The following is a 16,249-nucleotide window of genomic DNA, read 5'->3' as shown; positions in this document are numbered from 1 at the left end:
AGTGTGCGGCCAGCCTTAAGAAGCGATCAGACATGAGCTGTGCAGAAGCCTCGGAAAAAAGAACGTAGATGAGGACATGAATGCTTTTTACAAGTCGGAATCTTGTAATAACGATAAATGTGACATGACGTGAACGCAGCTAAAGTGCTGAGATTGTCGCTGTGAGTTGTAGAAAAATAAAAAAAATTAGCTACTGTAATTATGGAATTTAATCATTTTAACTATTTTTAATTATGATATTTAATTATTTTAATACATTGCTGCTCCTACTTTCTGTAAATAAAGTGTAAAATTGAGCAGCTGTATTATTACAGCAAAAGTATCAGAAATATTTTAGGGGGCTTTCACATTCATCACACTTAACTTCTATGTTGAAAATGATCAAATGTCTTTAGTTACCATAAAACTTGCTATTTTGTCTTGCACAATCCAACAAAATATCAAATCATTGCAACTGTTGTCAACTAGTGATTTGTTCTTTGATATCATTTTCTTTAGTTCCTACTGTAGGTTGTGCCGGCTGCTAGATGAGCCTTCTGGCTTTACATTTACGTATTTGGCAGCAACATTCATTGCATTTAAGGTATATATTTTAACAGTTCATAGATTCCCTGGCAAAACAAACCCCTGACCATTGAATTGCTAGTGTCATGCTACTATTTGTGTTACAGGAATGATTTCTTACTAAGGAGACCTTCCTGCTGTTTCGCTTGTTGATGTCAGTCAAGTTCTTCTGATTACTATAGGTTTCTGGTTCCTATAACCAAAAAAAAAAAAAATAATTCCAATAAAACTTGTATCATAACAAATATTTAATACATTGCTAATAACAACTGTAGCTGTCTTGAATATTGATAATCTCTCACATGAAAACAATCTCACATGCAATTTGTGCAATAGGCCTGTTTAAAGCAGTCATTTTGTAAAGTATATACAGCTTTGTTACTCAATAGTGCTGCTTTGTGCACCCAGAAATCATACAAGAATCATACAATCATACAGGAATCATACAATAAATATTTGGTAGAATTTAAGCCACATTTATTGCATGAATGTCATTTCATTACACTTTTCAATCCAAACATTTCACAAAGGCGCCTGTTAGATTTTAAATGGTAAAACAATAGATAAACTATACAAAATAAAAGCTGGAAGTATTTGGATACTTTTTTGTCATACATTTACTAAAGATAAGTAATTTACTAATGTGATGAACTACACCTATGAACTTGACTTCATTTAGAATATCCACTAAAAATCATTTTAGAACCAGCTGGGTAAATGTAATTGGAAAAAAGGATAAGACAATTAAAGTTAAAGGATTGGCATGATCCACTGTACTCATCAATTTTTCCAAACATTTTACCAACATGTCCTTGTCACAGATATCTAGGGACACAGCCAAGTGATGCCTATAGATGATCATGCTGTTATTATTGAGGATTTAAAGTTAATTGACCTAAATTAAGAAAAATCGAGAGAAATTCAAGGTCACAGTCACGGGTCACAGTATACTTAATAACTGGATAATGTTAGAGCAAGCAAGCAAATAAATGTTTTTAAATTAATAACTTCTGATGTAATGCTTTCAGCTGTCATCCTTGTTTTCTTTGCATTAAGAGGATACACTTGGATTAGAAAAAAGTGGGTTCTCAACGAAATAAGCCCTTCATGTTAAGTGATGGCTGATGGTAAAAACACAGTTAACAACTTACATAGTTAACTTGCATTTGTCACTGAGTATGTTTACATGGACAACAATATTCCGATTTTAACACGATTAAGACAATACTCTGATTAAGAATCTACCATGTAAACAGAGATTTTTGATTATCTTAATCCGGCTAAAGTCATACTCGAAGTAAACACAAATCAAATTAAGACATGTGGAGTATTCCTATTTTAGTCGCATTATTGAAGTGCAGTATAGACATGTAGTGGTCAACCATTTGACAGCAAACAAAAGAGCATGGCTTCAACAATGCCATCGTCTGTTTGCACATATAGCATGACAAATAAATTAACTGCACTTGAAGCTTCCGTAAAATTAAAAATAAAACACCCAAAACTGTATATGGCACCATAACGAAGACGAACTATGTTTATATGTGAAATTCTGGAGGGGACATCAGATGGCGTCGCGTGGGGACTTAATGACGTGTGCCATTAATCAATCTATGTACTATAGCATGTAAAACGGGATCATGAAAGGAATATTCTAAAAGCCACTCATGTAAACACCATTATCATAATATTGTCTTATTTAGAATAAGGTAAATAATTAGATTACTGATGTCCATTTTACCATAGTCACTGTGTCATACTTCAATTTATTGACTTGAGACATCATAACAGAACCATATGTTCTTTAAAATCATGCATGGTGAAGAACACTGGAAAGAGAAGTGAGGAAAAATCTAAAGATCCTGATGTTGCTTTCCATCTCACCACAACTGAACATTTTGCAGTTCCACGTCACCCAGAATTTCCAGCTGATCAATGGAGCTCAAGTCCTGCACTCTGTGCCTATAATCCAGCAGGTGGGATCCGTTTACTCCTATCCTAAACTGAGGAAGCTGACATAGGATGATCATCTGACAAGAAGAAGCAAAAAAAAAAAAGTTAATGTTTTCCAGTTTTAGAAATATACCATGCTTGCCCAAGACAAATAAAGTAACTTACAGTAACTATCTGACAGAATCCAGAAAAAGAAGTACTTCGCTAACTTTTTTCTTACAAAATACAGTTATCAAAACTGAAACTTATTTAGCTTTATATAAATGGCAGTATTAGTAACATGGTAAAACATGCTAACAACATGTCAACAACATGTTAAAACATGCTAGAATCATATTAATGTGGTAAACATATTAGAAACAACATAGAAATGTCCTAAATTTGCTTGAACATGCCAGCAATGCGGTCTGATGTTGTTTAACAAAAACAGAACATCAGCTTGAAATCTTCAATGGCACTTTTCTTTGAATTGTGGGTTTGTTCTTGCAAATCTTTAAGGATTAGTTCACCCAAAAATGAAAATTCTGTCATTAATTACTCACCCTCATGCGATTCTAAACCTGTAAGATCTTTGTTCATCTTCAGAATACAAATTAAGATATTTTTTTTATGAAATCCAAGAGCTCTCTGACCCTCCATAGAGAGCAATGCAACTGAAATGTTCCCAGACCCAGAAACATCTGTAAGGACATCTGTAAAATAGTTGTCACTATCACCAGCTGGAGTGCCCTGGACACTCACCAGAGGGCACTCCACCCCACACTGTTGCCACTGTACTCTGGACTCCATTTCCCATAACCCTCTGCCTAGGAACCAATCTACAGACACACCCATTTCCAATCAGGAGGACTATAAAGGTCACACACACACATGCACGGCAGAGTACTGTTTTGCATAGCGGATATTACCAAGCATTTCCCTTGCCTTGTTTTCTTGCTTTGCCTGTCTTTTTGACCCTGGACTGTATTCTTGTGTATTGTGAAAATTTGCTGCCTGCCCTGACCATTGCCTGTTTTGTGGATTACTCTTTGTTTTGCCTTGGATGTTACTGATTGCTGGTGTTTTGACCCTGCCTGTTTTAACCAATGGCTGCCATTCCAGAGCCGTTTCCCAAGATGACTGCCAGCCCAGAGTCTCTTTCCAAGATAGCCGCTAGCTCATAGTCTCGTCCCAAGATGGCTGCCAGCCCAGAGTCTCTTCCCAAGATGGCCGTCAGCCCAGAGTATCTCCACAAGATGGACGCCAGCCCAGAGTCTCTCCACAAGATGGTCGTCAATCCAGAGCCTCTCCACAAGATGGCTGCCAGTCAAGAGCCTCTCTACAAGATGGCCACCATGCCACGCCAGAGCGTCCAGCCGTTATGGATATCAAGTCACAGTCTTTAGCCATCGCAGTTGTCACTTCAGTGTTCCCGGTCATTGTGAACGTTGCATTTTAAGACAGCCAGGCATTCCACAGGTGTTTGAGGCTGGTTTCCAGTTTGGTGGACCCACCGCTGGTTTCAGCCAGAGCAGCTGGCATTCCAAGGGCCTTAACACTTGTCGTCACACTTGTCGTCCCCTATCCTCAGTCCTCCCTGTAATGGCGGTTGCCATTTTGTGTGTTTGGGCCACACACTGCTCCTCTACTCCTCCAAAGTCCGCTCTAGTCCACAAGTCCGTGGCAGCTCCCACTGCAGAACCTCCCAAGTTGGCAGCATCCGCTCCAGCTCCTCCCGAGGTGGCAGCTCCTTCTGCAGAACCTCCCAAGTTGGCGGCGTCTGCTCCAGCTCCTCCCGAGGTGTCGACTTCCACTGCAGAAACTCCTGAGTTGGCGGCATCCGCTTCTGAACCTCTCAAGGCGGTGGCACCCACTTCTGAACTCTCTGTCTGCCACACCACGGCCAAGAAGGCCATTTATGATACCTCTCTGACTGTCCTGTCCCGGCCAGGGAGGCTGTTCCCGAACTATCTGCATGTCCTCTTATGGCTAAAGATGCCACCTCTGAACTATCTGCCTGTCCTATTACAGCCAAAGATGCCACTTCTGAACTATCTGCCTGTCCTGTTATGGCCACTGAGGCTGCTGTTAACCTCTCTGTGCTCTCAGTTCCAGTTCTACCTGACCTGCCTTGGTGGTCACCTGCCTTGTTAGCTCCACGTTGCTCTGCTCTGGTGGTCCTCAGCTCTGCTCTGGTGCTCTTCAGCTCTGCCTGCTCCACCACCCTGGTGGTCCTCAGCTCCACTCTGGTGGTCCTCAGTTCTGCCTGCTCTGCTCTGGTGGTCTTCTGCTCCACCCTGGTGGTCTTCAGCTCTGCCTGCTCCGCGCTGGTTGTCCTCAGCTCCGCCCTGGTGGTCCTCAGCTCCACCTACTCCACTCTGGTGGTCTTCAGCTCCACCTGCTCCACTCTGGTGGTCTTCAGCTCCACCCTGGCTTCTTGCTCTGCCAGCTTATTTAGATTGATTTTAAATCCACAAAGCTTGCCAAATTCATCTAAGACTTTACGGGCACCTTAGTAGGCATCCCTGCCTTGTGCCTCTACAGATATTAAAGATATCTGAAATAAGTCCACTGGTAGATACTCTGGCCATGGGATTGGCGTATAGGGTTTGTATCATTCTAATGAACTGATCGCCAAAATTTAAAATTTTCAGTGTATACCATTAATAGCCCCATTCTAGCCAATCAAATGATTTTTCAGCATCAATAAATAGGAGGCCGCTAGGTGTTTTCAATTTCCCCGATTCAGCAATAACATGTAACACTCAGCATACATTGTCTGCGGCCAAACGGCCGTAATAATTCCAGATTGATCTGGATCAATCAATTTATGTATCATTGATTGTAGACGTCTGGCAATAACTCTAGCATATATTTTAACATTTCCTTGATCAAGGAAATATGCCTATAGTTAGAGCAATCTGGATGGTCTGCATAGTGAACAGTCTCAGTGCTGTAGAAGACTGAGATTGTGCTATTGAAATTGATGGGTTGGAGCGATCCATAAATGTGTCAAGCACAGCATTCATGTCTGCTCCAATAATAATTGAGTTGCCATTAAGTGATAAAAGAGTTTTTGAAACATTTGGGAAAAAAGGTGCATTACACACAGGGAAACTCTTCAAAGGTTTATTTACAACGTATTATTTGTACAGCAGTTAAGGTTAAGGTAAACAGTAATGATAACTCAAAAAGAAAAGGGAATAAGATGCTTTAGCTTCAGGAGGGGGTTAAGGCTAAAATAACAAACAAAAGGTGTAAGCTACTTAGGAGTAAGGGTGTCTAATTAACCTATCAAACAAAAAGTCAAATAAACAACAACGGCAAGTTCAAGCTCAAACCGGTGTGCACCGTTTTGCTACGGTTTCCGGTTTGAACAAAATGTTTCCTGGAAACGATGTGCAACGGGGTTTGAGATGTGTTTTCTCTTGTTTGGTGGGTGTGTCAAACATGTCAGCCCAATCAGCAGCAACATGTATGTAAACCAATTCTGGAGGGCAAGGGCAGTGACTGTACCATCGAGCGTATTTTGCAGTATTAAACACGTATTTATACCGATTTCATCAGGCTCCGAAAATTCTTCAAAAAGAACACAAAGAATGGCCTTCCCAGCTGCCATAGTTGCAACTCTTGCGTCATCAGAACAGGGTGTTCAACGCACCACCGTTTCCGTTTAAAAAACGTTTTGCACCATTTTTGTCGGGGCTGAACGCAGCCCAGATCTCTTCCCTGACTCTCTTTGTGTTTAAATGCAAGCTCCCCTCCACAACTCTAATGAGAGACAGGTGGCATCAATTAGGCTCCTGTGCAAGGACAGCAGAGTGCTGTCTTTTGCTGACTTCTCAAACAGAAGGCTGCATCCTACCGAGGCTGCGTCCTTCCTAATTCAGTCCTTCAGAGGCTTGTAGGCTAGAGTCCTCCTCAGCATTATTTATATTTTATTTTATTTTATTTAGATAGGGACAGTACAATAAACATGATTCCAGTCAAAGACTGGAAAAAATGCACTGAACAGAGATCATAGCAGGTGCTGATTTGCATCTCATGTCCCTAGAAAGGCTTTTAAAAAACACATCATTACATGTATAAACAACCAAAATAATTATAATAAATCTGTAAAAAAAAATTATGTTATCTGTAAAAAAAAAAGAAAAGAAAAAAAAGTAACAAACTCTTCATATAAAAACCTCACCCATTACAAACAGAATACAAAACAAACACATGCACCTAGTTTTATAGACTCTTCCAATCCTAATAAATAACTAGTACGGAACCATATACAAATGTAAATATGCATACGGGTCTGGTTTATTTTGAGCCAACGTTTAACCTTCAATTTAAAAGACTTTATATCATGTATCACTTTAAATTCATTTGGCAACATATTCCAAAGTTGGGATCCCTTTACAGAGAAAGCTCTTTGCCCTTGTGATGTTCTGCAAAACCCAATCCTACAGTTTCCAACCTCTGTACTCCTAGTGGTTCGGCCTGTGTCATCGTATCTCTTTACCAAATTACATAAAACAGAAGGTGCCTTATTACGCAAACATTTAAAAACCAATTTCATATATGATACATTTTTTAAATTCGTAAAATTAAGCATATGTCATTTCTTTAAAATATGACAATGTTGCCATTGATTTGTTTTTACAAATTGATTTACAGCATCTCAATTTTTCTAATTAAAGAATCACTAGTTTGAGACCAAACTGTAATACAATATGAGATCATTGTATGCAGGAACAGATGAGCTGCCTCAGTCGTAATATAATGCCTAATGAGTTTAAAACAATTTAAATTAATTTGAACTATTTTTGAAAGCCTTTTTGTATGTTTGTCAAATTTAAGTTGTGAATCTAGAACTACTCCTAAAAAATTGCATTTACTTCCTCTATTTCTTCATTAAATACCCTGATTTTTTTCTTTTTCTGTTTTCTTTCTAACACATAAACACATAAAAACCGTTTTCTTAACATTTAATGTAAGATTATTTTCCTGGAGCCATTTGGATATCTTTTCCATTTGCTCATTTAATAGTGCAACAACCTTAGCTGATGACTTAGCAGGGCCCGTATTTACAAAACATTTTATCTTACCACTAAGAGTTCTCCTAAATTATAAATAGCAGTAAAAGTTTTTAGCTAAGAGTTTTCTCTTAAAACCTATTCACAAAGCTGCTGAGACAAATTTTACTAAGGAATAGCCAGAAGTCTTAAGCTAAGAGTAAGGGTGGGGTTGACCTTGTTGCTATGGATGATGTCAGCATACTTACTAACTATGCACACAGTGATTGGCTGATAGTCTCTGTCAGAGATTTATTCATAGAAATATTGTAGAGCGCAATATTATGTTGCCATATTCAAATAAAGGTTTTAAAATAAAAATGTTAATTGCCACATTCAAATAAAGATGTTAAAATGCAGGCTAAGTGTCACTAATTAAACAAGTAGGCTATATATTCAGCTAATTGTCAGCCTCTTATATGTATGCTTCTTGTAAACAATTAATCAATATGCATTAGGGCTGCCCTCGAATAAAAGTTTTTCTGGTCGACTAGTAGTCGTTCATTTTAAGCATTAGTCGATTATGAATGTGTTAGGGAAAAACAGCAAGTACACTGCATTAACGTTTTAATAATTTATTGTTACACTAGTGTTTTCTGTTTTCGGTTTAAGAGATGAAGTCGGCGACACTGACTCGTTATCTCTGAATAACTTTTTTTTTTTTCAATTTACAAGTTTCCCTCTCTATAGATATATTTTTCATGTCTGTAATAAGGCAAGCATACATGGAGTTTCGAAGTGACGCACTCAAGTTCACAGAGTCTGAGATGGCAGAAAGCGCATCCTGTTTGCTTTCATTATTTAACAAAAGTGCAATGTTTCGTTGTTATTCTGAGTGCACACGAATAAAGTAGAGTCTTTACAGATACAAAAGATGCATTACTCTTATCTGTATGACCAAAAATGACTAAGTATTTTAAGAGCAAATGATCGCAGCGGCGCCTCCATCTGTCATGCAGTAGCCCAAGAGCACTACTGTTCAGCTTCCACACTCCGCATCTCCTCTATACTCTCTCAAAGCAAACCATGCGGATCAAGGCCCTCATTATCACCAGCACTCGCCTCCGGAGCCATCCCAGTGAGATCCCCCACACCTGAGATAAAAAGATCATCCCTAGGGCTGGTAGATACAGTTGAAAATGTCGTCAAAGTCATATCCCTTATGTTATTGTCCACAACAGGTCCAGGGTTCAATACTAATAGCACACTTGAATAAACTTCTTTTTCGTAAGGGTATGTCGCCCGCTAACAACAATAAAATAAATAAAGTGTGCAATTTATAACCCTTGCACTTGTGGTTACTAATATCAATGCCTTGTTTGGTACGGGGTTTTTTGTTATATTGACCCCACGATTTTTGTCCAAACTTAAAAAATAAAACAATGTCCGTATCCACAAAAATACATCTTGCTTTGTTCTGTTAATTCGAACCGTACATCAGGTGATGAAACTCCACGTGATATAACGTTAAGTGATGCATAGTTGGATACTACCAACGCCATGCAGCAACACATCAAAAAACAGATCCGTTGTTTACGAAAATCCTTTCCCGTCAAACATTTTGTTGCTGCTTTCTCTACAAATCCAATTTCCTTATAAAAGGGCTTGAATAATAAACGCTAATAAACGCTATGAGACGGTCTAGTAAGTGCGCGTGGCTACGTCACATATTTTATACTTCGTATTACAAATCTTTATATTATTTTCCTTTCTATTAATGCAATACAATGAATCACAGCTGTCTACAGTCTCCCAGTGGCTTACATTATTGCAATTCAGCATTTAGTGTGTAATTTACACCAAAACAAAAGATAACATCTATGCTTTTATGTCAGAAAACATTATTTGTCTTTCATTTTATAATAAATACAGACAAGCTCAGTACTGACTCATTTTTCCTCAGTTTATTTTCATGAAATGGAATGTGTAGAAAGGATTGTGGGTGACTGAAGGTTGCAGAGGATATATCCCATGCATCCTTCATATTCAGCTGAATAAAGCACACGAAACGAAGGCTGCCTTTGTTATTTGACTAGTCAGAGTAGTAATTAAAGATATCTGCAATTATAATTGGACTAGTAAGAAATCTGATTTGAGATATCTCTAAATACTTTATGACTAGTCAAAACTCCATTTGAGATATCTGTAATGACGTCATAGATGTCTTAAATTGTGGAATATCCTAAACACTGGAATGCGAATTGTACCAGGAAGACCCCGCCAAAAAACATGTATTTTACCCCCGGAACGCGATTTTTACCGGGGGACCCCCACTCGAAACGCGATTGGGCTAGTTTTGGGCTATTTATGAGAGGCAATTGGGTGGGTTTTGTTGCAAAAACCTAGCAACCCCGTCTCCCACACCAATGCTTAGTGCTTACTGCTAACAACAGTAGTCTGCTTTTGTTGTCACGGAGAGAAAAGCTACTGGATGAATTACTTCAGGGGTTATAAAATAATATCTAGATACATTCATATTGTAAAAGGTCTCCCACATGCATGTATATAGCGCTGTGTGAATTTAAATCATGCCGCAAAATAGAGGCTTGATTAGAGTTTGTCTAAACTAGAGTGTAATGTTCAATAAAGAAAACCGCAAACTGCTCGTCTGAATTTATTTATTATATATTTGGAAAAGAAATGTGAAGAACAGTGGAAGTGTACACCAAAAACATGAAAAATAGTAAAAAATTAAACGAGTGATGGACAAGTATAATGCTTCAGAATCAAGACAGACCCAGACAAAAAAGGTGAAGGCTGATCTTAAAAAGATTAATGTTACAAGGTAATAAAAGTTTAACTGGTGTTAACATGTACCAATGATATTGATTAGTATATTGTGTGTAGATTGAGTGTTCTCTGCATGCCTTGTGTCACTTTTACATGTGCACCAGCTACATTTTTATTTTTAATTACTTGGGTATAAGGCAGTTTAAAATTAACCAAAGATGCAGGAACATCAATGGCTGAAGACAACAGTTTCCAAGGTAGGATTGGTTAATAAAATGTTTAAGGTGGAGCTTAACAAAGGTGTATTTGTATACACATTTTAGATATTTATAAAGGAATTTTGACTAGTCACATTGTTAATTCCAGATATCTACATTGAAAGATCTTCCAATTCAAAAATCAGATTGAGATATCCAACATTTAATTGCAGATATCTTTAAATAAGTTTAGACTAGGAAGAATTCCAGTTCAATATATCTCTTATTAAGTTTTGCTTAGTCAAAAATAAAATTCAAGATATCTACTCTTGTAATTTGACTAGTAATAAATTACTTTCAGATATCTAATAATGTATTTTGGATATCTTTAAAAAAATATGAATTAAAGATATATTTAATTTGATGTTTGACCAGTCAAACACCAGTTAGAGATAGCTTGAATTATAATTTAATTATCAAAAAATATCTTCAATTTATCCATACCCGGCCAGCACACTTTGGACCGGAGATGTTGTTTAGTGCCCACAATTCCTAAATGTCCTTCATGTGCCAGAGCCAGTGCCCTGGGTTGTAACACTTTTGGTAACACTATGCGTGTTCCGCGAAGGACCAAATGGCCAATGCAGCACAGTTCATTGGCTATTGGAGCATAAGCTTTGCAGTTCTCAAAATGTCCGCTATTAACTGCAAGACGTACTTTCAATTCCGAGTCACTCTCAGAGGCCTCCTCTACCTCCCTGGTAATCAAAGCATTAGGCTTCGCACTCACTGCAATAAACCTGACATATTCTTCCGAATTATGTACATCTCTCAGTCTTTGACGATTCCCCCAAAAATGTTGACAAGGGGTTTGCAATGTTCTGCTTGCCAGGTAGGTAAGCGATTCTGAAATTGTAGGGCCGTAATTGAAGGACCCACCGTTTTTGCGGGCACAGGGTTTTGAGCGGGGACTGTATATGGCTTTGAGTGGTTTCTGGTCAGTGACCAGCTCGATTTCTCCTCCATAAATGTAAGCATGCAACCTCTCACATGCCCATGCGAGCGACAGGGCCTCTTTTTCTGTCTAGGAATATCTACGTTCACAGTCTGTTAGACAGCGATTCCTTTCTGAGACAAAAGAATTCCCATGAATATTAATTTGCTCATGTTGAACTGGCACTTTTTAGGATTTAGTGTCAATCCACGTTCGCTCAGCCTTTGCATGACCATATATAAATGCTGGTCATGGGTTTCTTGATCACCAGCACGAACAATGACATCATCTGAGATATATTCTACACCGTTGATTCCCGCAAGGGCATTAGCAATCTTGTGCTGGTATTGTTCGCTGGTGGAAAAGACACAGAAAATCTTTTATAACAATACATGCCGTTATGCACCGCAAATGTAGTGATCTCTCTTGATTCAGGGCTAAGCTCCAGCTGGTGGTAGCCCCATTTTAAGTCCAGTTTACTGAATATAGTTGAGCCATTCACACCTTGGAGAATCTCATCCACAGTAGGGATAGGGTAGGCACAATCTTATCTCTGAGTTGGCTTTTAGGCACGATGACAACAGGATTCACCCATGGTGTGGGACCGCTGATGGGTTCTATGACGTCCATGTCCACTAGCTCCTTTATTTTCTGCTCTACCACTCCCCTGAGATTAAACGGAATGCGTCTGAGTGGTTCCACCACTGATCTCACACTTGTATCAATGTGTCGGATAACTTGGTAGGTGTTCAACTTCCCAAACCTGCTGAACACTTTTGGATATTTTTGTTGCAATGCTTGCTTTATTTTGATCACGGCATATATGTCAGCACCTATTTTAACACTCCCAGCTTAATAGCAGTTTCTCTTCCTAAGAGGGGTTCTCCTTTCCCTCTTATAATGATGAATTCAGCCTGCTCTGTTTTATTAGATATGTTCACATCATATATAAATACACCCTTGACTGCAAGAGGTTGTTTTGAAGAGTACGAGTAGAGCTTTCTCTCGTTTTCAGGAATGTATGATTTGCATTTGATTTTGTTCAGTTTGAGGTCCTCCCAGGTGTCTTCATCAATCACATTATTTGTGGCACCCAAGTCAATTAACAGTCTTAGTTTCACACCACCGACAAGGAAGATCAACCCAGAGATGTTCACAAGTATTTAACTTGGAGTCAGAGTCAAGTCTGAAGTCTTTAACCTGGAGTACGAGTCAAGTCTGAAGTCTTTATCGCTGGAGTCTGAGGGTGTATTCACACCAGTAAAGTCTGCTAGTTCACTTGCTTTGGTCCGGACCAAATACAATGTAGATGTTTTTTGTTTGGTGCGGTTTGCTTTCATACTGCCCTTTTTGCAAGGGACCCAGAAATTGTAAAGAAAACCACACGTGTGTTAAGGTCATCTATACATTGGACAGAAATTCTCAAGCAGGAAAAAACAGGAAGTGCAAAAACAGGCTAATCATGGAGATCTTTCGTAGTGCATTTTTTATTCTTTTACTGATTTGGTGTTATCAGCTAACGCAATATGAATAAACTTATGAGCAACATATGAGACAATGTCATACAATGTTGTAATTATGACTTGCCGAAAATAAAATCTTTAGATATAAAATACTTAAAGCATATCATGATGTTAGTTTAAACATTTAACCTAAATAAATGTGCACTATTAGGCGCATATTCAATCGTTTGTGCAGAGAGTGGAAGCTGAAGCGTGCTTCAGGACATCAGTGGAAACAAATTCAAATTAAATTTTGCCGTAATTTTTGCTCATAAAGGTAAAAATAATACATAGTTCAGAACTGTAAAGGGTTTTATTTGTGTGCACCCACAATATCAAGATAAGGTTGTGCTTTTGTAAAATAAAGAAAACAAATAGGATGTGCTTTCTGCTGTCTCGGTCTTGAACAGGAGCGCTTCACAAAAATTAACCGAAAGTCAGCGAATATTTTGCTTACATACATGATGAATATATTAGAAAGCTTTAAATGATTACAAAACGAAATAATTCAAATCTAAAACAAAAACTCTTTCATTATGTAATCCATAAAGATGCATTTCTTTCTAAAGGCGCGTCCAATGAGGAGATGGCGAGTCAGGAATGTTAACTTCATCTTTGCGACACTGACTCAGAAAACGCTAGTTTATTAATAAATAATTCAAATATCTCCTTACTATTTCCCCCCGACACATTAATTGTAACTTCTGCTGGGGCTTTGCGGCAAGCTTATTAGCCTATTTAGGGCGCTCATGCCACGTTGCTGTGCACCATGATCACGGAAACTCATCTTTTGCATGCGTTTTTAAGCATTGTGGTTTAAAAAAAAAGTTATTTAAGCCATTGAAACGCAACCAACAGTACTATATGCACGAGCTGACTGTTTCTGAGCGTGATTTCTGCAATTGGGTCCTGATCGAGGTCGGGTCATATTCACACCTTAAACGAACTGTACCAGAGTTCGTTAGGAAGCGGACCGAGACCACCTCTTCAGCTGGATCTTGATACGGTTGTTTGGTCCGCACCAGAGTGTGATTGCTGCATTCACACCTGCCCAAAAGATCTGCACCAAGGGGGGAAAACGAATTTGAGTTCGATTCAATCGATTCCATTCAGAATCCTCATGTATTGAAATCTTCCTATTTATGAAGCTGTTTTATAGGCTATAAAAACTATAATATATTTATTATGGTTTTATTAATTGTATATATATGATTTATTAATAATATATGGTCTATGAGCTGCTTTGTAAAAAAAAAAATAGGTGTTAAGATGTAAGGTTAATGTACATCCAGCCTGTTACTTATATTTTAATCCATTACCATGTTCAAAATAGTTTTTTGTAATCAAATTATATAATTCACGAGTTCACCCTTACATCTAATCTGATAGCAAATAGTAAGCATATTTTGGCGTTCTGCCCTTGGGGAGGGCTCCGAGCCCGGAATATAGCCCGAACCCAGAGAACTCCCCAAAAGAAGCTTAAAGGCATGGGACAGCAGCCAGAGAGCATTTTTTTAGTTGCCCCCCAAACTATGCGTGCTGTGAGAGGGAGCGCCCGTGCAGTGCTCGACGGGACCTGCGGCTTGCAGTGTCGGACTGGCGAGCCCTACATGCCACTAGAAGAGTAGCACGATGGCAGATATCAAATGAGGGACTCTCGCTGTGTCCGAAGGGAGCTGCGGCTCTGCTGCACCTGAAGGGAGAGTCCTTTGATGCGTCGGATGGAGGGCTCTCACTGCAACCGAAGAGAGCCGCGGCTCTGCTGCACCAGAAGGGAGAGCCCCGTCCGATGCTAAAATAGGCAAGGAGGTTCGAAGCGACTGATGGAGGGACTCTCGCTGCATCCGAAGGGAGCTGCAGCTCTGCTGCACTGGAAAGGAGAGTACCTCTTGCGGCTGAATACGAGGCGCAGTTTGACGTGTCGGATGGAGGGCTCCCACTGTGACCGAAGGGAGCCAGCAGCTCTGCTGCAATGGGAGGAAGATCCCCATCCGATGCTGAATAAGCAAGGAGACGCGACTGATGGAGGGACTCTCGCTGCGTTCGAAGGGAGCTGCGGCCTTGCTGCACCGGAAGGGAGAGTCCCCCTTGCGGCTGAATACGAGGCACTGTTTGATGCCTCGGATGGTGGGCTCTCACTGCGACTGAAGGGGGCCTGCGCCTCTGCTGCACCGGGAGGGAGAGCAATGAGATTTGAAACGACAGCTGGAGGGCTCTCACTGCGACCAAAAGGAGCTGTGACTTACTGTATTGGAAAGGAGAGCCTCCGATTACCAGAATAAACAACGTGATTTAAAAGAGACGTAATATTATTTTATTTTTTTCTGATCAGGGCTACATGGGCCTGTATCTGATTCTGTGAGAGGCCTTTTTGAGCTGCTGAGGTTGCTGCCCCGATGCGAAATGAGTGGCTGGAAAAATTTTCTGCGGGAAAGCCTGATTGAGCGAGGATCAGTTTTAAGTGTTTTTGGAACCAAAAACATGTAACGTGGTGGTTAGAGTCGTCGACGAAGAGAGGGTCCAGTGCGGATTTAGATTGAGCGTTCCTGAGTTGGAAATAAGAAAAGAGAGCCTGATAAGGTTGAATTGGAGATGGGAGGTTAAAAATGTATATGTAGTGGCCTTTTCTTTCTTGGTCTTTCTTACCAAATTTGCTTAATGAAGTAAGCAATAGTTTCGCTATCAAGTATGGATAAATCAGAGATGGTCGGATGGAGTTTGTGGTTGAATTTAGAGGTTATTGCAATTTCTGAGCATCTCAGAAAACCGAAGAAAGCCAATAAAAAAACATGGTATCGAAGGTACGAGCGGTATGGATCGAATGGTACCCTGTGTGGAGATTTTGGATGCATTTAAGGATGTCCAGAGTTATAGGTTGTCTGGAATCCGGGCTTGATGGTTGAGAGCGCTGAATTCCTTTGATTAGAAGAGAAGTTTGAGAATTATTTATTTTGGGGGAGGGGAAGCCGTAGATTAGTTTGTGAAAAAATTTGAACGCCAATTAATGAAACTTTAATAGACCCGGCTTGGAGGTTCTTCACGGAATTGAGGTACGCAATATGAGGAGAGTTGTTAGGAGAGAAAAATCGGGAAATGGCAGGTTATAGGAGAGGTAAAAAGCTTTGAAACATCTCCAAGCTGTTAGATATGAATGGATAGTTCTGGGTGAAACTGCTTGGAGGGTAGAATCGAGTGACGCGTCGAGGAGAGGTTTTAAGGGATGAGTTATGGGAATATGAGTTGCGAATAGTGAGGTACTGGGGTTGG

The 16,249-nt window shown here is 39.6% G+C and overlaps 1 protein-coding gene across 1 annotated transcript in view; it reads right to left on the bottom strand.

Annotated features, from left to right (window-relative positions):
• Positions 1–685: 685 nt before the first annotated feature.
• Positions 686–16,249, bottom strand: part of lgals8b (galectin 8b) — a 72,514-nt gene continuing 56,950 nt past the window's right edge. The window contains exons 8-9 of the mRNA XM_016510129.1: positions 2,449–2,594; positions 686–757 (exon numbers count right to left, since the gene is read on the bottom strand). Coding sequence (XP_016365615.1) covers positions 724–757; positions 2,449–2,594 — 180 coding nt within the window. The 3' untranslated portion in view covers positions 686–723. The remainder of the gene's footprint in view (positions 758–2,448; positions 2,595–16,249) is intronic.

The sequence above is a fragment of the Sinocyclocheilus rhinocerous genome, unplaced genomic scaffold (assembly GCF_001515625.1).
Source record: "Sinocyclocheilus rhinocerous isolate Xijiao unplaced genomic scaffold, SAMN03320098_v1.1 scaffold1466, whole genome shotgun sequence".
In the NCBI taxonomy this organism is placed as follows: domain Eukaryota; kingdom Metazoa; phylum Chordata; class Actinopteri; order Cypriniformes; family Cyprinidae; genus Sinocyclocheilus; species Sinocyclocheilus rhinocerous.
The sequence above is the reverse complement of the archived record's forward strand: the minus strand, read 5'-3'. Positions and strand labels throughout refer to the sequence as shown.